Source organism: Mustela putorius, unplaced genomic scaffold (genome assembly GCF_011764305.1).
Source record: "Mustela putorius furo isolate JIRA1106 unplaced genomic scaffold, ASM1176430v1.1 tig00000228_pilon_pilon_pilon, whole genome shotgun sequence".
Classification (NCBI taxonomy): Eukaryota; Metazoa; Chordata; class Mammalia; order Carnivora; family Mustelidae; genus Mustela; species Mustela putorius.
The window spans coordinates 24,649,531-24,672,173 of record NW_025421322.1 but is presented as its reverse complement, the minus strand read 5'-3'; the positions used below and the strand labels follow the sequence as shown (position 1 = coordinate 24,672,173).

The following is a 22,643-nucleotide window of genomic DNA, read 5'->3' as shown; positions in this document are numbered from 1 at the left end:
TTCATCATTTTCTCATGAGAATGTTGATGGCCTCTAGTACGATTTTGTGTGTCATTTGTGTAAAGCATACAAAGGGAGGGAGGGAAAAGAAAAGAAGGAAAGAAAATGGAAGAAACCTGTGCCCGAAGAACATACTCCTGCCCATCATCTCAAAATAGTCTTCTCGCATAGCCTGGGACATCTCACGTGGTGGATCCTTAGTTACATCTCTAGCTCTTTATTTTTTGACTCCCAGCTGGAATAGCCTTCTTACTGGCATTACAGCTTATTATAATATTTTATATTGGAATTTATTTTGTCCTTGTTTCTGCTGGTCTGTCTTTATAAGCTTTATTATTCTTTTAAGAATATATGATTTGGGGGTGCCTGGGTGGCTCAGTGGGTTAAAGCCTCTGCCTTCGGCTCAGGTCATGATCTCAGGGTCCTGGGATCGAGCCCCACATTGGGCTCTCTGCTCAGCAGGGAGCCTGCTTTCTCCCCTCTCTCTGCCTACTTGTGATCTCTGTCTGTCAAATAAATAAATAAAATCTTTAGAAAAAAAAAAAGAATATATGATTTGGATTCGTATTACAGCGGAACAGGGACTCACCCCGGAGGCAGAACACCTTGAACAATCTGTAGCCTCGCATTCTGACCCCTGACTGGTAGCCCACCTTCACCATTTTCTAGTGTCCGAAGGAGGCCCATCTTCTCTGAAATGCTACATTCTTTGGGAATGAGGTGCGCAACGTTTGGAACACTGGAATTTCTCCTGAGTATTTAGTCTGGAGGCCGTCATCATAGTGATGACAGGGAGCAGACCCAAAACGACTGTCTGGGGGAAAGCAGGCTCAAAACCAAATCGCCCGTGGCTTCCGCCAGCATCGCAAACATAATGAATCCGTAAGGCACCTAAATGCAATACTTCTGCAACCTTGCATCTAATTTGTGTCGTCACCCAGTCTATTATATATATGCAGTTAAGAAATGATTCTAATAATTAATGTTATTACTATATTACTATCAAAATTTCAGAGGATTGAAACCCGTAATTTTTTTAATAGTTTTTTTTCCCCCTTAGAGGTGGAGTGTGGGGCAGAGGCTGGGAGACAGAAAATCTTCAGCAGGCTCCACGTCCCGCACGGGCCTGACACAGCACTCCATCTCAGGACCCTGAGCGGAAATAGAGAGTAAGACGCTCAACTGACTGATATTATGTATATCAAGTGCCCCAAGAAACCTACAAATTTTATAATGACAGTTGAAGGTTTTATCATGAACTATTTTTCTCATATGCATGTAACAGTATCTCTTAAAATAATAGTGCTAAAAAAAAAAAAAAAACCACAACCCATACGTACACACACACATAATGCACTACGGGACTTACCGGTTAATTAAAACAATCTACTCAGTGTTAATGCTAATAAGACAAAATAAAAAATGCTAATTCGACTGCTGTCCTTGCCTGAATCAACCCCCACTTTTGTCCTTGGCTCACTTTGTCAAAGACTATCTCTGGTAGATGGTTTGCCAACTGGTTCAGGAAGATTTATGACAGCCCTTATTGAAAGAATATGAAATAAACACATTGTGATCTATAATTATTGCACGGAAATGCTGTTTGAAAGCCGATGTCAAAAAAAGTGACTTAAGATTTTTATTACAATTAGCAATATTTTTCTAAAAAAGTAATAAAGTTTATTCCTACTGGGAGAAGCCAAAGCTTAAAAATTAATGAACACCAACTGCTATTTTAGGGGAAGAGCTGTGATAGATTATTGCCTACATGATTATTCATTACTAGATTTGTGATTTTAATTGCCAGATTTTAATGATTATAAAATTGTTCCTAATGAATCGTGTCATTATTCAGATAGTGTTATCTCTTGACAATCATAAAAAGCTTAGAAAAAGCTTGAAAAGCACTAACAAAATACACTTTTTGGAGGGTTGGGTAAAAGGTTTTCCTCATAAAATATGAAAATCCTAGCCTTTCCAACTCACTTGTGAGAATTAGGTGAACTCTTTCCAAAGTTGAGAGTTCAGTACAATAATAAAGAGCAAGCTAAACCAAATACACAATTCAGCGGAAATTTAGTGAGCGCCCACTGTATACAGAGACTAAATTCAGTAACATGTTTTTTTCTTAAACATTTCCTCATATCCATCACAACCTTTTCCGATACATACTGAACCACAGTAATCAGAAACCCTAAGATTTATTTTTAAAAATCCCAAAGTAAATATTTAATTTAAATATTCTACCTCCAACATCAACAAAATAATCAAAATTTACTCATAGGAAGAGGTGTAATTGGCTTACCCGAGAGGCAATACGGTACAATAGAGTGACTCTGGAATAAGACAGGCTTAGATTCAAACCACACGTCTTTGGTGAGCTCTGTGACACTGGGCACATTACTTAATGCTTCTGAACTGCAGATTCCCCATTTGTAAAATGAGAATAGCATCTACTTTTAGGATTATTTAAGTTTAAAAATAACAAACACTGTTAGTTATATAGTAAAACTCAACAACTGGTATTGATTATTCCCATAACAGGGGACAAAAACCAGTGGAATGATGTTGGAGTGACAGGTTCTTTAAAAAACATTTTGAAATCAGGGGCGCGTGGGTGGCTCCGTCGGGGAAGTGTCCAAGGCTTGATTTTGGCTCCGGTCATGATCTCAAGATGTAGAGGGAGCCACGTGCTGGGCTCTGTGCTCAGTGGAGAGTCTTCCTGAAAATCTCTCTCTCCCTCTGCTTCTGCCCCTCCCCCTGCTGGCGCATGCATGCACGCTCCCCCTTTTTAAATTAAATTTTAAAAATCTTTAAAAAAGAAAAAAAGAAAAGAAAAACATTTTGAAATCAAAGGTCCAAAGTTATTTTTCTGAAACCCTTGGTGTTAGATGTGTATGCCTGAATTCAGAATTATTCCCAATCTGAGAAAGGTAATATGAGGTATGTTCTGGAACAGTATGTAGAACCCCTGGGGAACCCAGAGCAACTCTCCGTTACTCAAATATATGAACATTTCAGCCTCCTGGCGGTTCAGTTCAGGTTTTGCTGCCAGATGAGTTCAGACAAGATTGGGTTTTGCCATGAAGTGAGTTACTTGAAAACTTCCGGGTTTCTGTATGGCTAATGAGACACTATTTATCTATTTCATGTAGTTCACAAGAGACAGAACAGTTCCCTTACAGCTTTTTGAAGATAACTAACTGCACTGAGATAATCCCGCAGCAGAACCAGATAACAGATGAGAACAACAGACAACAGCAAAAGCCGCAGCAGCTGTAGCTGACTTGGTTGTAAGCATTTGTTATACCAGAGCAGGTGCTAGGTGCTAGGTGCTCAGTGCTCTGTATAAGCGATCACATCCCATCCTGGAGTCAATCCTACAGTACCTGCTGCTCCCATCTGCATCCTACACACAAGGTAAATAGCTCGTCGAAAATGCTGAACAGGAATCTACTCAAGACTTTAGACGCAACTTCTGTCTGACAAGAAATGCAAATGAAAGAATAAGTTAAATGACATAATGATGAATGAATAGTTATACTTATTCAGAATTTGGGGCATTTTCTAGGACAACTAGCCTGGTTGCTCTCAAAATAAATAAATGAATAAATGTCATGGGATAAATGGTAAAAGGCTATTTTATTTTATTTTTAAAGATTTATTTGAGTGGGGGGCATGTGTGGGGAAGGCAGAGGAACAGGGAGACAAGAGAATCTTAGGCAGACTCCCCACTGAGGGTAGAGCCCAACGCGGGGCTCGATCTCATCACCTGGAGATCATGACCTGAGCCAAAATCAGGAGTCGGATGCTTAACCAACTGAGCCACCCAGGTGCCCCAGTAGAAGACTATTTTAGATTAAAAGGAGCCATGATAAAAGGAGACTGTGCACAGCATCATTTGTCACCTTGTATCTCTCTCTCTCTCTCTCACACACACACACACACACATACAAAGTCACAAAAGTTCTGTTTAAAATAAAGAATCAGAAACTGGAAAAAAAACAAAAATTTAGTAAAAACTTGGTAAGAATAAAGTTTTACTTTAAGATTAGTTTAAAATTACTTTCTATTTTCAACAGAATAAGCCAGGAGTGGCAACAGTCTGGCCCCTTCAGCTCTTGTATAGCCCAGAAGCTAAGAACGGTTTTTACATTTTAAAATTATTTCATTGTAGATGGTTATATAAGTACATACATAATATCCTCAACTTTGCTCTTGGTCTGTAAAACCAAGAATATTTATTAGTGGGTCCTTCGAGAAAAAGTTTGCAGGTAATGTACAGACTAAGATAGCCTATTATTCTAGAACAATATACCTATATGCATACTGCATATTCTACATATGTTTTCTTTATTTTATTCTCATATTGCTAACATTTGGAGTCCCATCTTTTAAACTAAGATGTCTAAATGACCAAGCAAGGTTAGAATTGGCAACGATCCAGCATCTAGTAATTTTAACTTCATGGTAAAAAGAACAGATGGTTTTTGTGTCACTGTTTCATAACTCTGTTTCCATTGTGGGTTCAATTCCCAATGTGTTCTTCTTTTGAATTTAGAATTCAATTTAATGCTGAAGCAATTAAAGAAGAAAAGACCTACTAAGATATTTGGCCTAAACCCCTAAAGAATAAGGTGGCTACAACTTTTATCTCTTTTTAATTATTAAAGACAATCTAAAGAACTCTGAGATTTCCATGGAGACTACAAAATACATTTCTGGTTGACATGCACTGTTAGCTGTTCACATTAACGACCAAGAAATTAAAAGCAATACCGCATGGACAATATAACCAGAAGCAACAGAATGAATCACACAGGAGACTCAGACGATCCTGAAAACAATATTAGGCTAATCAAATGGAGAAAGCAAAATTAAGCCTTAAAGGCAAAAGAAGTCGTTATTTTTTTTAAAACTGATATATGCATACAAAGGAATAGAGATCAACAATAAAAAGGAATGAACTACGGGTAAGTCCAACACCATGCATGAATCTCAAAACCCTCATGCAGAAGGAGAAAAGCTTTACAATTACCATTTCTGACTAGTTCTCTGTTTGAAATTTTAGGACAAAACTTATCTACGGTGGAAAGACATCAGGATAGTGCTTCCCTGGATAGGGAAAAGAGAGAACTTTCTCAAATGATGAAAGTAATAGGTCTGCACAGGTTACAAAAGTGTATGTATTTGACAAAACTTAACAAATGAATACTCAAGATCTGTGCATTTCATCATATATAAATTCCACATCAACAAATACTGAAACCTAGTCAATTAAATTCAGGCTGAAATATTTTTGGGCAAGTATACTGACGTCTGCAATTCACTTTAAAATGAAAAAAAAAAAGGGATGCCTGGGTGGCTCAGTCGGTTGGGCTGCTGCCTTCGGCTCAGGTTGTGATCCCAGGGTCCTAGGTTCAAGTTCCACATTCAGCTCCTTGCTCGGCAGGGAGCCTGCTTCTCTCTCTGCCTCTGCCTGCCACTCTGCCTGCTTGTGCTCTCTCTCTCTGACATATATATAAATAAATAAAATCTTAAAAATAAAAAAAAAGAATAAATGGAGGGACAGAAAGATGGATAGACCCAGAATACAGTCTAGGGACATAAGTACAGTAAAAGATAATAAAGGAACATGTTAAGGGCAGAATCTAACGGAATATATGGGTTCACTGTGAAATTCTTACAAATCTACTCTGTTTGAGTTTTTTTTTTGACAGAGAGAATCACAAGTAGGCAGAGCAGCAGGCAGAGAGACAGAGGGAAGCAGGCTCCCTGCTGAGCAGAGAGCCTGATGCGGGGCTCGATCCCAGGACCCTGAGATCATGACCTGAGCCAAAGGCAGAAGCTTAACCTACTGAGCAACCCAGGTGCCCCTATGTTTGAAATTTTTTTAAGACAAAAAGCTCAGTAGGTTATAAACTTTAGCCACAGGCAACATCTTCATTCCGATGGGCCACTCTGCTTTGCGTGTTACTGTGTTACGAGAACACAGCTATGTGGGACAAAGTGAATCATTCATTACTCTTATGTCACCTATAAATCCTACTGACCAAGAAACTAGTCCGAGAAGCACAAAAGGCCAAGATGCACCCCACCTCCACTGACCTTTTGGATACCCACAGACTGTCGAATATTCAGCTTTCTTTTCCTCTGAAAGGTATCCAAGTCCCACAGCTGGGCCGTGTCAGAAGAAGTGGTGATGGCGTATCTCCCGGAGGCATGCACGGAGATCGAGAACACGGACGACTCATGTCCTCTCATCCAGCTAACCAGCTCCTTGCTAACTGTGGCAGAAAGTAGAAGTTACACAGGTAGAATACTGTAGCTCATCCCAGCCCGGATTCACTGATGGCTGGTATTTACGAGACACCTGCGCTCAACATCTACAAAAGAAAAAGCCAGTAGAATAAACGCACCACGGAGCACATAACATGCCCGTCACCAACACGCAAGGTGACAAGGCCAAATGAGGAAGGGCTTAAGAACAGCTTTCAGGGGCGCCTGGGTGGCTTAGTGGGTTAAGCCTCTGCCTTCCGCTCAGGTCATGGTCTCAGGGTCCTGGGATCAAACCCTGCATCGGCTCTCTGCTCAGCAGGGAGCCTGCTTTCCCCTCTTTCCACCTATCTGCCTACTTGTGATCTCTCTGTCAAATAAATAAATAAAATCTTTATTTAAAAAAAAAAAAACAGCTTTCAGTGGGACAGTACGGAGTCTGGACTTTCCCTTGGGAGGCGTAGTTTGGTGTAGAAGAGCAGCATATCTGGTGTGTATTTTAGACCGAGCACTTCGAAGACAGGTGGTGGATATACTGGAAAGAAGGCAGAGATGAGACAACTGATTTCTTTGTTGCTGTGATAATCCAGGAAGGAGACAAGGAAGGTCTAGAACTAAAAACGTGACAATGGAGAAAGGAACAAATTTGAGAACTATGAAGGAGAAATGCAAAGGACTTTGTGATCAAATATAGGTGTTGAAATAAAAGACGAGAGGGGCGCCTGGGTGGCTCAGTGGGTTAAGCCTCTGCCTTCCGCTCAGTTTATAGAATTTTAAGTGATGTTAAGTGATTTTTAAGTTCTCTTTTCATTTTCCTGTGTTTCCAGATTTGCTGTGGTAGGCAAGTTTTACTTTCACGATCGGAAGTTTTTCCTCCAGAAAGAAGAAACTGGGGAGAATAGTCCGAAAGCAAGATGTAAATCTGGGAAACATTAAGATACAAAGTAGGTCAAAAATGAAAACAGAGGGAACAGAGAGAAGCCGCTGGGGAGCGAGCAGTAGTTTCCCAACACCAGTCTAAAGTCTGGCATTAGTTAATGATCAATTTTTCACTGGTTTTCAGTGAAATGAGAAAAATAAGGATAATGAAATGAAGCTTAAATTTAAAGTACTACCTTTTAATCGAGGATTATATCTTTCTAACTTCTTTTATGTTTAAAAAAATCTCATTTCAGGAAATGCAGTTCTATTGTTTTTTCCAATGTCATTTAGCAAAATTAAAAGTTGACAACCCGTCTGAGCTGTTCCTCTACTTTTTCCTTTTAATTGGGTGAAAAATCCCAAAGTCCAGGGACCACTCCAATAACCCAGGAGGGAGCCTCGTAAGAAGCCGTCGGGAGAGTAGAAGAGAACGTGGAGAGAAGAGCAGGACGCGGAGGCCCTGCCCTGAAGCAGAGTGCTCAGCGCTACCGAGAGGCAGAAGGGCAAGTGCAAAGAGGGTTTCAACAATCAGAGGTCACTAAGGACCTTAGAGGAGCAGGGAGTGCGGGAGGAAGAATTCTAACTCGGAATCGGCCGCTGCAGGCTACGAAGCCGGGGCTTTAGCAGTGAAGAGGAAGGTACTCATGGAGTTGGAGACAACATCACTGGTGGGGGAAGGGGCTCAACACCCAGAAGAGACTGCAAGAAGAGGGACCTGAGAAGAGAGAATCTGAGGGAAAATCACAGATGAGTATCAACATTCAGTGTTTTAGACTTTCTGCGGCAGCAGCTTCTGTAACCGAGACCTGGAGGCGGCGGTTTCAAGTCCATTGAGAGAGAACAGGTTTAATGGTTACCGTTCTGCCGACAACTACACAGCGGAATATTACATGCTCATTTTAAAATGCTGCACAGATTTTTAACGAGGTTAAGAAGATGATTCCACCAAAGAATCTAGAAAGGATGGTCACATGTTTGTTAGAATGTAAAAGAGGGGGCGCCTCAGGTGCTCAGTTGGTTAAGCGACTGCCTTCGGCTCAGGTCATGATCTTGGAGTCCTAGGATTGATCCCCGCATCAGGCTACTTGCTCGGCAGGGCGTCTGCTTCTTCCTCTGACCCTCCCCCTTCTCATGCTCTCTCTCTCTCTCTCAAATAAATAAATAAAATATTTAAAAGGGAAAAAAAAAGGAATGTGATAAAGGTGGGCGCCTGGGTGGCTCAGTTGGTTAAGCCGCCAACTCTTGGTTTGGGGTCAGGGCATAACCTCAGGGCTGTGAGATGGAGCCCCCCATCTGGGGCTCTCCGCTCAGCAGGGAGTCTGCTTAGGATCCCCTCTCTCCCCTTCTGTCCCACCCCCTTCCTGTCTGTGCCCGTGCACTTTCTCTTTCAAATAAATAAGTAAATAAATAAATAAAATCTTAAAAAAAAAAAAAAAAAAAGAATGTAAAAAAGGTATATGCAGAAAAACCAGACTGGAAAGATAGGTCCTGACCATAAAAACATGGACCAGTGCATGGGTCCACACATGGGTCTTTAACGCACAGTGAGAGCAGAACAGCGATGAAGAGAAGAGCCCCCGGAGCTAGGCTTCCAGCTTAGGAATCCTGCTCCCCTGCTTACATGCCACAGGACCTTGGTCAAGTTAGTTCTGTGCCTCAGTCTCCTCATCTGCAAAATGGACATAACACTATCCCCGTCCATGGGTCTTATGACAATTAAAATTAATATGTATAAAGTCACACAACAGTATACCTGGCAGAGAGTAAACACTAAGTGTTAGAACACATTACTATGGTTATTATCTTAAAGTTTTTTTTAAAACTTTTAAAACTTCTTTTAAAACTTTAAGCGCCTGGGTGGCTCAGTCATTAGGCGTCTGCCTTTGGCTCAGGTCGTGATCCCAGGGTCCTGGGATTGAGCCCCGCACCAGGTTCCCTGCTTGATGGGAAGCCTGCTTCTCCCTCTCCCACTCCCTCTGCTTATGTTCCCTCTCTCGCTCTGTCTCTATCAAATAAATTTAAAAATCTTAAAAAATAAATTATTTGTTAGAGAGAGAGTGAGAGAGAGCACCCTGAGATCATGACCTGAGCTGACACCAAGAGTCGAACGCTTAACCAACTGTGCTACCAGGCGCCCTGGTTATTATTATCTCTACATATTCTATCAATCACTTTAATCACATGAAAAAACAATACACTTGAGATATCTATTTTCTTAAGAGGTTCAGTTTACAGAACTCTAAGTTCTCTAGAACTAGATGAAGTGATATATCATACATAGGCTATATTAAGAAGGTTATTATTCTTGTACCGAAGGACTAAGGAGCTAGGGCTTCAAAGAAAGGTAGGGCTTTTGTCCAGGCTCCTGGGAGGCAATCTCTAAACCCCCAAAATTCCCCCAGTGATGGGGTGTCTCTGTTACTCATGGCAGGTCCCTCAGGCAACAGCAGCTGGCTTATCTATGGAGAGAACCTCAAAGTGGGGGCTGCCGCATGGGAAAGGCCAGCCATGGGAGTGACTGGTAGGCTGGGCTTTGGGGTCACGTGATATCTGCCACCCTCCAGAGGAGGGCTGGAAATTTGAGTTCAGACCAGCGGGCAGTAATCCAATCAGCCGTACTCATGTCACGGAGCCTCCATAAAAAGCCGCAGAGCTCAGAGCTTTGGGTGAATTTTTGGTTTGGCAATACTCTGCATGGACAGCCACTCACGGATGCTAGGAAGGGAACATGTCCCTGAGGATAAGGGCAGCTTGTCTTCTGGGAGCCACCCACGTTGTGCCCCACGCACCCTTCCTCTGGCTGCTTCTAATTTGTAGCCAGCCGCCGCATTCAAACTATTATCGCGAGCAGAGTGCTTTCCTGAGTTCTGGGAGTCATTCCAGTGAATTATCAAACCTGAGGATAGTTGTGGGAAACCCTGGGTTTGTAAACAGCTCATGTGATGTGAGGATAGTCCCGGGACCCCCAAACTTGCAGCTGATGTCGGCAGCGAGTGCAGACTGTACAGACCGGCAAACTCCTCGCGGTACTTCTGCCTAAATTTGACTCTTATTCAAAAGATAAAGAGGAGGACTTCTTACCTGTGTCGAAACATTTAATAGAATAATCAGCTAATGCCACAAGGAATTCAGACTTCCTACGGAGATTAAAGGCCAGAGCCGTGCAAGCTTGTGCTGTTCGCTGAACAAGATTAAACCTATTAAGAGATTACCGCATTAGTATCAGAAAGTCTTCCAGCAGTCATCAATTTTACATTGGAGGAGTCCTTAGAGAGGGAGAAAATGAAACCCAGAAAAATGAACCCTCATGTTGGGAGGCCAAGAATGGATTACCAAGAGTGCTGTCCAGCACGTACAGGAATCTGGAATTTACTTAACAGGTTTAAAGCTTAGCAGAATTACGACCAGCCAGGGCTTCCGGGAAGGGGATTCTGTTGGCAATGGCAAATGGATGGAAAGATCATGAAGCAAGCCACTACGGAGCAGGTCAACCAGTGCTCCGGGGCTGACACGGAAAGGACAAACAGGACAAGGAGTCAAGCGGGAGAAGGGCTGGTGACACACTGAAATGAGGTAGAAAGGGAGGAATCTGGAATTTGCTCACGTGCAAAAGGAAGGTAAGAAAAGAGTCATGATTAAGAGATCAAGTGAACTAACAGGCTGATTGAATGAAATAGCATATGCTAAGTGCTTAGCAGAGTACTTGGCACACAGCTAGAGTTTAATTTACTAAAAAAAATCAAGTTTTCAAGATTGGGCAAAAGAGGGACAAGTCTGGGAGGTAGGAAATAAGTCTGGTTTTAAATACATGAGTTCAAGGCCTTTAAAAATTGTGCTATCCTAGAAACAGAGTGCGGGCCAGAGGTGTGATTTAAAACCTCCTAGGAGCCATCTTGAAAAAGTAAAAAGAAAAAAGGTAAAATTAATCTTAATAGCACATTTTACTTAATATGTACTTATTATCATTTCCACATTGAATCAATAAAAAATTACAAATGAGATATTTTACATTCTTTTTTTCATATTAAGTCTTCCCAACCCAGTGTGTATTTTACACTAACAGCACATCTCAATTTGGACTGGCCAGCTTTCACGGGCTCCGGAGCTTGACACAGCTAGTGGCTACCGCACCAGACAGCTTAACATAGAAGATATCCCGTATGTAGTAGAGGTAGATTTGGGTTAACAGTCTTTGCACTGCAGCTGAAGCCTTGGGCTTGGTGCTGCTGAGATTATGAATGAGGACATGGAAGGGAGCAGGCCAAGGACAGATGCCTGAGCAGCACAGAAAGGGGTAGGCACTGGCAGAAGAGTCAGCAAAACGAGGGGGGGCGGGAAATGATCGGAGAAGTAGAAAATTCAGGAAAGAGCTGACCCTTGAAGCAAAAGAAAAACATTCCGGGGAGGAAGTAGAGATGAGTATTAGTAAGATGAGAATTGAAGAGAGACGAGTGAATCAGGCAAGTAAGATTTCCGAGGGACCCCAGTATGGTGGGCGTTAGAATCAGACGGGCTTGATTTCAAGTCTCAGCTCTGACACTTACTCCTCCGCTCAGCTGTGATTATGCATAGACAGAGAGAAAAGGGACAGTGGACAAAATAAGGGAGGAACACTCGTGGAGCCACGTCCCAGGGGTAGCTACCGATCGAGATTAGCATGGGAAGAAATTAGGGTCCCTTATTTTATGAATAAACCGACCACTGGGACGGACGGCCAAATATCTGAGGCTGCGCTTGGGAAGGGGAAGGGAAGCTGGAAAGTGTCTGTTTCCTCATGGGTTGGGAGGCCAGGGAGCGAGCAAGAGTGGGCTCGTACCCAAGAAGACAAGGAAGCAGGCAAAGACAAGGAAGCTGGAGGACAGTGGGAGAAGTAGTAAGTGCTGATGAGCAAATGAAGAGGAAGCATCATTGATGCAGACGTCCCTTATTCAGTAATGGAGTCCCTCAACACCAATTTTTGTTCTCTTTAGCAGTGGGAACAGAGAAGCGACAGTTCTATGAATTTAAGATTGAGAACGGGCAGGGTGTGTTAGGCAAGAATAAAAAGTGGGAGAATTGTGATGGTTATTTTTTTGGTAAGGAGTGGAAACAATGATTAACATACCTAATAAATCACAGAGAAATTAATTACATACGACCCCTTCTTTCCCTGAACTATTTGAGGATAAGTTAGCGAGATCAGGATTCCCATAAACAAGAAAATTCTCCCATATAATTACAATACAACTATCCAAATCAGGAAATCCCACTGATCTGTTACCACCACCTAATCCTCAGACCCCATTCAGTTGTGCCACTGGTCCCCAAGAATGTCCTTCAGGGATCAGCCCAGATGCATGCCTTTACTTGTCATGGCTCTGGTCTTCCTCAGATTGGAATAGTTCTGGTTTTTCTACAATGTTCATGACCTTGACCCTTGGGAAGATGACGAGCCATCTTGTTACACAATCCCTTAATTTAGCTCTGTCCGTCTGATGATTCCAGGTGCCCTGTCCCTGGCTGGAATACCACAGAAGGGACAGTCTGCTCTTTCCGCTGCTGTCAGGGGGCACATGAATTTTGATCTGTCCCACTACTCGTGTCATCATTTGATAAGGTAGTGTTTGCTCGACTTCTTCACTGCAAAATTCATCTTTTCCCCTCTATAATTAATCAGTATTTTGGGGGGAGCTGCTTTGTGACTGTGCGAGTATCCCTTCTCATTGAACCATTGTTCGATGACCGAATGAAGTTCTAGATTTCTATTTTACTCAATGGGTTATGACCCCTTACTATCATTTATTTTGATACTCAAATCATCTCCAATATGGCAAGGAGAGCTTTAAAGCTGACCTTAATGTCCTTTGGACACTCTTTTTTAAAAGAATTCCTCCTTTCTGGCTACAAAATGTTCCAGGCTCACCTGCCTCCATCCTGAAACTGGCCGTTTCTGCAAGGATCCCTGATTGCTTTTAGCAGAGCGTGGTATTTAGAACAGAACCAGGCAATGAATGTATTCATTGCTACTGGGGGGTTGTTGTTCCCAGGTCCTGTAAACGGACAAAGCTAAGAAACACATGTACCTATAATGCATTCACTCACTCACACGCTTCTATTTACCTCTATGTCAATATATTCAAAACAAGCTGTGCGCACAGATATATCCCATTCCAATCCAGTACCCCAGGGTTTGTTCTTGTTCTCTGCCTTTCTGTATCAGCAAATCCCCTTTTCCGTTGTTAGATACCTGGCCTCCATTATCCTCAACATATTTACTCACTTGATCGGAGCCTCCGGTCTTTCCCATGATTGCCCCATCCCCCACACAGACGCCTTCTGACTCTGGCAGGCGGACCTGGTTCTCCCACGCACCCCCCACCCCCCACCGCAGGCATGACTCCCTCCATCAATCCCATCTCACTGCTTCTGTACCAAACTGCTGAGCAAAGGGAGAGGCGGCAGACGAGTGCGGATCAATTCTTTAAAGCTGCCAGATGCATAAACTGTGACAATAACGTCCAAAGGAAATTGTGCTCTTTCTAAATGGCCCGACAAAGTACCAGATGTTGCTAAGTGAGCAATAGTAAAATTTTAAATTTAAATAACAAGCTACTAGAGATATTGTGCAAACTGGAAACTTGAATTCTCTAAAAAAAAAAAAAAAAAAAAATCTAACCATATATTCTATGCTTTCCCACTTTCTTCTGTCAGCATTTATGACAGGGTTTTACAAGGTACCTGAAATATAGTAAGAACTTGATGAATCTTGCTGAATGAATAATTAATAGGAGGTACTAAAATTGGCAGTAAATGACTTGTTAAATATGATCTGGATCAAAGGTGTCTGCTCACCTGTTTCCATACAAGTCAAAAACATAGATATTTCCTTGATGGTCCCCAGCAATTAAGCAATCACCTGAGCTGTCAAAAGCCACATTCAAAAATCGCAAGACTTTGGGAAGGTAGTCAGAAGAGCTGTGAATGATGTTCACGATAATCCTGTCAGAAGCAAACAAACAACATACTTAATTCTATGTCAAGCATTATTCATGAAAAACACGGTAATTTTTATGGTAATTTCACTAATTTTGAAGTTTCCTGCCTACCCATTCTTCCCTCTCCTGCTACTCTCCTAGAAGCCATCCTAGTGATTTCTGGAAGCCATGGAGAAAGTTATTATCCACGTGGCTACTGTGCATACAGATTCATCAAATACTTGAAAACCCACTATGTGTCAGATGCTGCAGAAGCTGCGACCTGAAAGTAACAGATGGACACAGGCCCTCTTCTCAGGGAGCTTTCAGTTTCGTGGTGAAGACAGATATTGAAAAACACAAGCACACATATGAAAAGCTTCGTAAACTGTGATTAAGTGATAGACAATAACAAGATATAAGAGAATGTATTTTTGATTGAGTCAAATCGCTACATGAAGCAACAAACACATGCTAAAAACAATGATGTAATAAGTGAAAAGTAGTTTTATATAAACCACAGGCCACGGCATGTAAGAAAAATTCCAATTCAATATCTTCATTTTAAAACACCTTAATGAAATTTTGTAATATAAAGTGTTCCAAAGTGAACTAAGTGTACATGAGTTTTATTTTTGGCTATATTGGTCTAAAGGTACTGTTTTTTTTTTTTTTTTTTTAAGATCACGTACCATGTATCTGTTGAAAAGAAACCTGTTACAAAACTTGGAGCACAGAATGAATAACTTCTTAAAATAGTTTATGTGTGCCTATTCAGGTCACAAAGACCAGAATAATCCCCTTCTTTGTTACAATAGTTTTCTAATCATGAACATTTTTATGTTAATTGACCTTTTGTGAGTTTCTGAACTCAAATCTTAGAAATGTCTATCCTCTTCATTATTTTTCATTAAAAAATACTAAATTGGGGGCACCTGGGTGGCTCGATGGGTTAAACCTCTGCCTTTGGCTCAGGTCATGATCCCAGGGTCCTGGGATGGAGCCCCACATCAGGCTCTCTGCTCAGCAGGGAGCCTGCTTCCTCCTCTCTCTCTGCCTGCCTCTCCACCTACTTGTGATCTGTCAAATAAATAAATAAATAAATTCTTTAAAAAAATACTAAATTGAATTAAATGTATTAAACATTTTCTTCAGTTTAAACATAAGGCTTTTCACTGGGTGAAACAGCAAAATTCTTATGATACTTCATGTTTATCAAGATCTGGACAAAGATTCTTTGCTTGACCAAAGCTTTAGTTTGGCTCCTGAACCTTCTCAGGGGGCACTTCTCCATCCGTGGGCTTCCCTTGTAAAATCTAATTTTAACATCCTGTTCAGTCTGTTTAATTAGAACCCCTGATCATCCCTGGTAACTGATCAGTTTCTCATTCTCCACCAGCTCCCAGCTGACATCCAGTCATTTTTCTTCAAGAATCTCTTTTAGGCTGGTTTACCCAGAACTCCCTTAACCTAGATATTTCCTTTTAGTGATTTTCCATCTCCTGCCTCTCCCCATGCTCCTTGGCAGTACATCCTCACTCACCTAGCCTGTAGCCGGAGCTGAGCCCAGTTCTATACTGAAGTCTCCTTTCCTCTATTGCAACAGAGGAATAAAATCTGTTTTTACTTCAACTACTGCCAAGCTCTGGTTTTCCTCTGACATCCCCAAAGGGGAGAGGGTGAGAATAAATATAGTGAAATGAGTAATAATATCAATGTTCCCAGGCAATTAAAACCAGACAGAGTGAACCACTCTTCCCTCGGGTTTTATTTCTATAACATTTACTATGTGTGTGAGTTACAAAATTATCTGATCATTGTTCAAAATAAGAAAAGAACAGAAAAACACTAATAAATGAAATTGATTATAACTCTACCATCTAGATAATAATCACAATTAATAGCAACATCCCACCCCTCTGATTTCACATAACGCACACATACCAACATTTATTTTAGAACTGTCTTTACCAGCATTTATTTCAGAACTGCCTTTCAATTGCTCACAGGTTGCCTGACAGTTTCTCAGGCCTTCAACATAATTAAAAGATCAAATATTTACCGAACACCAAGATGCGTGAGACACTGTTTAATGCCCTAAGATGACCCTGTCTGGTAGGAACGATTATCTTCACCTGCAGTCTTGGTGATTAACTTGCCCAAGGTCACAGAACTAGTAACTGGACATTAACTTCAACTCAGTCTCTGCCCCTTGTCTCTCTTGAGACCATAGCAATGGGTTTTGATGAACAAAAAGAAAGCTGTGGTTTAGTGGAAGCGAATAACATTTCCATAAAATTGTTTCTTTCCTTCCTTCGATCTTGCATGTATATCTGGATATTTTATAACAGCAAAAAACAGAATTACTGTGGGTTGGCAATAACGTTTAAAACATTTAGAGAGCATCAGAAGTTAGGGTAGTATTTACATAAACTTCAAGTTTGGAAATGAAAATCCCTACTGAAGAATCCCTAACCAAAAATTTTTATTCAATACAATTGATGGGACAGCAGCATGGCTAGGGGGCTGAGAGAACCAGAAATCAAAGGAGCTCTTAGTACAACGTCCTACACGGTGGTTCGAGCGAGGAAAGTTGGCACGTGAAGTCTGCTGATTTGTTGAGAAGCTACCAAAGGATCAACAGAAAAATTACCAGGAATAAAAACATGAATTCAAGTGATGCTCCAAAGGCCACAAAATCTTTGGAAATTAAAAGCAATGGCACCAATCTGTGTGCAGCAATTGGAACCAAGATGGCACCACTTGGGGCAAAGGTTTCCGTTAAAGTCTTGAGTGGCTAAGACTCAAACAGATCAGCTATCCGGGACCAGAATGAAAAGGAGAGGCTGGGGAGGGAGGGGAAAACAGGCAGACCACAGAGAACTTCTAGGGCAGTGAAAATACTTTGTATGATAGTACAGTGATGTATACATGTCACTGTATATTTGCCCAAATCCATAGAACATACAACCCCAAAGTGGACCCTAGCATGACTGTAGACTTTGGGTGATAATGCTGTCCCAATGCAGACTCATCAGCTGCAATTAAAACACCTCTGTGATGGGTAATACTGATAATGGGGAGGCTAAGCATATGTGAGGGCAGGGGTATATAGGAAATCTGTCCCTATCAATTTGGCTGTGAACCTAAAACTGTTCTTAAAAAAAAAGAAGTCTACTTAAAAAAACCACCATCAGCAGCAGCAGCAGCGCTAACCACCTTGCACTGTACAATGTAGTCCCATGGTCACGTGCCATACACGCTAACGTGTCAACTCGACAAAGCCAGAAGTTTGATTTGTTCCACTGCTGTCCCCCAGACCTTAGAAGCTTGGCACAGAGTGGATGCTCAACAAACAGCTGATGGATGTATGCTTGTCTGAATATAAACGATGACTTAAGATGGGTAAGTTGCCGCATTTGGAAGGGGTCGACGTGCACCTTTCCCCTTTCCCTGCACCGTTCTTCCTGAGTTCTTTTCCAGGTGCAATCGTAAAAAAGAGTTACTGAGCATCTACTGAGCGCCGGGAATGCTACGGGACTGCTCCGATCATTCAGGCAGGCAGAACCCCGGTACCCATCCTCTCGTGCACCTCGCCGACCCCCGCCCCATGACCAGGAAGGGTTCCCCGACGACCTCGGCGCCCGGAGCACGGCAGGACTAAGGCTACCTGCCTTTCAAGAGGTCATCCGGGCCAGGGATCCCGCCCAGGGATCCGAGGCAGAGCTCGAATCTCCCCCCACCCCCGGCCCCTTGCACTCCTCCCGGAGATCCTCCCCAACAGCGTCTCCAACGCCTCTGCAAGCACGCAGAGCCGCCCCTCGCCGGCCTCCAGGCCCCTCCGCAGCCCGCCGCCTTTACCCGTCGCGAGCGGCCGGGGAGGGCTTGCGGTGCCATAGCTTGCCGCTCTCCTTGTTGCCCAGGTCTGTGCTCTGCATGGCGAAGCCCACCCGCGGCCGCCGCCGCCGCCACCGCTGCCGGGTGCGCAACCGACCGGGCGCCTTCCCGGCAGGCCCCGCGCTCCCCGCCCGGGAAATTTAAGCTCCCGACCCGGGAGATTGGAGCTCCCGCCCCGGCGTCCGGGAATCCCCGCGACGCCGACCTTTCTATTCACAGCCAATAGGGAGGCGGTTTTCCTCCCAACTCCGCCCAGGCAACCCCTGCAACCCTGGACAATGGAACCGGCCAACGACCCTCTCTTAGACTCCGCCCCTTTTAGGGGTCCGCCCCCAAGCCCGGGGCCCAAAGCCTTCTGGGACTGGTAGTTCTCTGCAGGTGGCACGGGTCGTGGGCAATCCGCTTGAGAATTCTGCACTCTTGGGGCCTCGCGGGGTTTTAGGTTCCCCACCCAGGCCAATAAAAGTGGTTTTCTCCCGTGATCGCTGCGTTCTACGTTGCGTTTAGGGATTAAGGGGTCGTAGAGACCACTAATAGAGAAGCATGCAAATGCGTTGAGGATAGCGGTGTTCCTTTTTATGGAGCGTTCGGGCTTAAAAGAACCTCAACAGAGTCTATTCTTGTCCTTTTCACCGTCGCAATTCCTTTTTCAGTTGTAATGTAACAAGAGGCGCCGGTATCATGGTGTCTAGTTCACCGGTCATGGACCAGAAAAGCAATGTCATCAACAACCAGTGGCGCTGACATCAGAGTTCCTTTTTGTAAATATTCACTTAGCCCTTCTCTCGTGCCTGCCAGGTATCAAGCGTTCTTCTAAGTGCTTTACGAATATTAATCCATTTAATCCTTATAGCAAACCTACAATGTTGGTAGTACTATTATTCTCATTTTTTGTGCTCTGTGAGGCAGTACATTGGTTTCTTGCGGTTGCAGAAATGAATGACCACAAACTTGGTTTAAAAAAAAAAAAAAGTTATTCTCATATTCTAGAGGCCAGAATCAGAAATCAAGGTGTTGGCCCAGCGGCTCCCTCCAGAGGCTCTAGGGAAGATTCCATTCCTTGCATCTTCCAGCTGGTGACTTCCTTGACTTGGGACCACATCATTCCCTTCCAGCCTTCCACTCTCTGCATTGTTTCCAATCTCTCTTGCTTTTCTTTTATGAGAACACGTGTCGTTGGACTTAAGGTCCACCTGGGTAATCCAAGATGATCTCTTCATCCCAAGGTTCTTAAGTACACCTGCAAAGACTGTTTTCTTTCTTTTTTTAAAAAAAGATTTTATTTATTTATTTGACAGACAGAGATTACAAGTAGGCAGAGAGGCAGGCAGAGAGAGAGGGGGAAGCAGGCTCCCTGCTGAACAGAGAGCCTGATGTGGGGCTTGATCCCAGAACCCTGGGATCACGACCTGAGTGGAAGGCAGAGGCTTTAAACCACTGAGCCATCCAGGCACCCCAAGACTGGTTTCTAAATAAGGCAACATTCACATGTTCTGGGTGGGGATTAGGTTGTGGATATATATTTCGGGGAGGCAGTGTTCAACCTACTACAGGTAGGTACTTCTTCTACCCCCATTTTGCAGACAAGGAATTGAGTTAGTAAGAGAGCCGTGATTAGATTTTTAGTCTTTTCATTCTTGGTCTCCGTGTTTTCTACAACAGAAAAATGAGTTTTTACAAAATTATAAGGCCATGATATTTGAAAATCTCAAACTCTGCCGAAAAGTAAAACTCTCACAAAAATTGACCAATGCAGATTTTATATTTCGTATTGTTACTAAGGGGTGGCTCTAAGAGACCACACAACTTTTAATAACCTATTGCAGGAGAGACAATCACATTCCTCATTTTTATTTATATGATTTGAGATGATAATAAACTGTGCGTGTGAATGTTTGCGTTTTTCGTCAGGAAACTTAGGATATTAAGCTTATGGGCACTTAACTTGAAACACAGGTTATTTCTCATATTTCTATCCCATGCAGGTAACCAAGCAACATTTTTATCAGTAGCAGAGACAAACGTGCTGAATGATTTCCTTAACTACTTTGGTTTAACCAGACTGAAGTTCAGCTTGAATGGGCTGTCACAGCCCATGTGACCATCCTGTCCAACTTCAGGTATGTGCTAAAGAGGTTTCCATATTACAGATCTTCTGGACACCCACTTTGCGCTTATCTTTGGATTGAATCTGGGCCATATCTGAAGGTCAGGCTGGCGAATGACGAGACATGCCCCCAAAGGCTGTCAGCCTTCTATTTATTATAATTTCCCAATGTTTATAATCCAAGTTGGTAGACCATTTGCTAGTTCTTTCCTGAATCATTACTCAGTCAATAACTGATGAATCCTATAAATACATTTTTTCAGCCTAACTGAGGTGTAATTGATATTCAATAAGCGGCATGTATTTAAATTGTATAATTTAATGACTTGACATAAATATGCTCTTGCGAAGCTATCATCATAATCAAGATAATGAACATATCCATCACCCCTAAAAGTTTCCTCCTGCCTGTTTGCAATTCAATCTCTTTCTATCCCCACCACATCTTGCCTGCAGGCAACCGTTAATCAGCTTTTTGTCTCATAGTGAATATTTTCTAGAGATTTATATAAATAGGTCCTAAACTATGTACTCTTTTTTTTTTTTTGGCCTGGTACTTTCATTCAGCATAATTATTTTGAGAATAACTATGTTGTTGGGTATATCAACAGTTCACATGTTCTTTTAAAAAAATACTTTATTTCTTTGACAGAGATCACAAGTAGGCAGAGAGAGAGAGAGGGGGAAGCAGGCTCCCTGCTAAGCAGAGAGCCTGATGCGGGGCTTGATCCCAGGACACTGGGATCATGACCTGAGTCGAAAGCAGAGGCTTAACCCACTGAGCCAGGCAGGTGCCCCAGCAGTTTACCTGTTCTTATTGTTGAGTGGCATTCCATGGTATTGATACACAACAATTAATGTATCCATTCACCTTTGAGGAACATTTGGATTGTTTCCAATTTGGGGCTATTGCAAAGACAGATGTTATGACCATTCCAGTACAAGTCTTTGCGTAAACATATGTTTTCAGTTCTGTTGGGTAAATTCTTAGAAGTGGAATAGCCGGGCCATATAAGGTAGGCAGAGACTCAACTTTTTAAGAAAGTGTCAGATGTTTTCAGAGTAGTTGTGTCATTTTGCAACCCACCAACTGTGTAGAATAGTTCCAGATGCTCCCTATCTATGATGAATCTGTGTGATTGCAGCCATACTAGGAGTGTTGTGGTACTCCACAGTGATTTTAACCGCCCTTTCCTGAATGACAAATGATACATTCAGCATCTTTTCATGTGATCGTTTGTTTTCTGCGTGTATCTTGGGTGAAGTATCTGTTCAAATATTTTATCCTATGTTTAATTGGGCTGTTTTTTTCTTATTGAGTTTTGAGAGTTCTTTACATATTCTGGATCTAAGCCCTTAATCACATATGCACTTTGCATATATTTTCTTCCCTTTTGTGTCTTGTTTTTTCATTCCTTTAACAATGTCTTTTAATGAGTAGATCTATTAGTGTTGATGAAGATCAACCCAACAGTGTTTTCTTTTGTGAATTGTGTATTTGGTGTCATATCTAAGAAATCTTTACCTAATCCACGGTCACAAAGATTTCCTCCTGGTTTCTTCTTTATGTATATTTCAAATACATCCTCAGAATGGACGGAATGTTATGTGTGTCCAAGGGATTTTAGGGAGTTGATTTGCAAAGTCCTTTCTCCTTGCCCTCTTGCTTATCCCACTTTTACCAAGGCCGAATGACTTCTTTTTTGCAATGATAATCTATCATCCGGAGAGAGAAGCACTTCCACTTTGCCAACTTTGCTAGAGGGCATTTAGTGGACATTTGGATTGCTTAACATCTGAAAACCCTTTCTGTTTGGGAAAAAAAAAAATCCCAACATATTTAAAAGGTAAAGGACAGCTATCCCCTGGCACCCAGTTCTCCAACACCCCCACACCTATGCCAGTCAAGGAGAGAGCAAGTCAATCAGACCGGTATGGTAACCAAAGACAACTGAAAATACAATTCAAGTATTTCCTGCAATCTCTCAAAGAGCACCAAGTAAAAAGCAATTAATAGCCTTTAGCAAATTTCTTCAAATACCCTTTCTCCCCTCATTCAGTTCAGTTAGACGAAGTTATGCCATAATCACTAACGACTCCAAAACTCGGTGGCTTAAAACAACTCAACAGCATGTGTCACTCCTATTAGTCTCTAGGGAAATGGGGTTGACAGAGTAGCCAACATTTCAAAAGTTTTGGGTTGCTGTCCAGGGGGAAGAGAGTTCTAAAGGGTCTCATACCAGCAATTAAACACTCCAGAGCCCAGAAATGTCACTATAACTTTTATTTCCAATTCACCACCAGAACCATGGCTCCATCCAAACAGAAGGGGCCAGGAAGTGCAGTCCTCCTGAGTCAGTTACCAGGAGCTGCAGTATTGTTCTGAAAATGCAGCCACCAAAACTCTGTGCCATTCAACCATGAACATTGATTGCTCACGCATTCGGGATCCCCCTGCTGTTACTGCAGCGTAAGGGAAACCATCCTGT

At 42.4% G+C, this 22,643-nt stretch overlaps 1 protein-coding gene across 5 annotated transcripts in view; it reads right to left on the bottom strand.

Annotated features, from left to right (window-relative positions):
* Positions 1-18,251, bottom strand: part of TBC1D31 (TBC1 domain family member 31) — a 68,634-nt gene extending 50,383 nt beyond the window's left edge. For 2 of the 5 annotated variants that reach the window (XM_004743502.3, XM_045078089.1), the window contains exons 1-4: positions 18,012-18,250; positions 14,029-14,175; positions 10,279-10,394; positions 6,109-6,287 (exon numbers count right to left, since the gene is read on the bottom strand). In XM_004743502.3, the coding sequence (XP_004743559.1) occupies positions 6,109-6,287; positions 10,279-10,394; positions 14,029-14,175; positions 18,012-18,088 (519 nt within the window). In that variant the 5' untranslated portion in view covers positions 18,089-18,250. Of the gene's footprint in view, positions 1-6,108; positions 6,288-10,278; positions 10,395-14,028; positions 14,176-14,282; positions 14,331-18,011 lie in introns of all 5 variants that reach the window. The other 3 variants (XM_004743503.3, XM_045078091.1, XM_045078090.1) reach the window with 3 other exon arrangements.
* Positions 18,252-22,643: the final 4,392 nt, after the last annotated feature.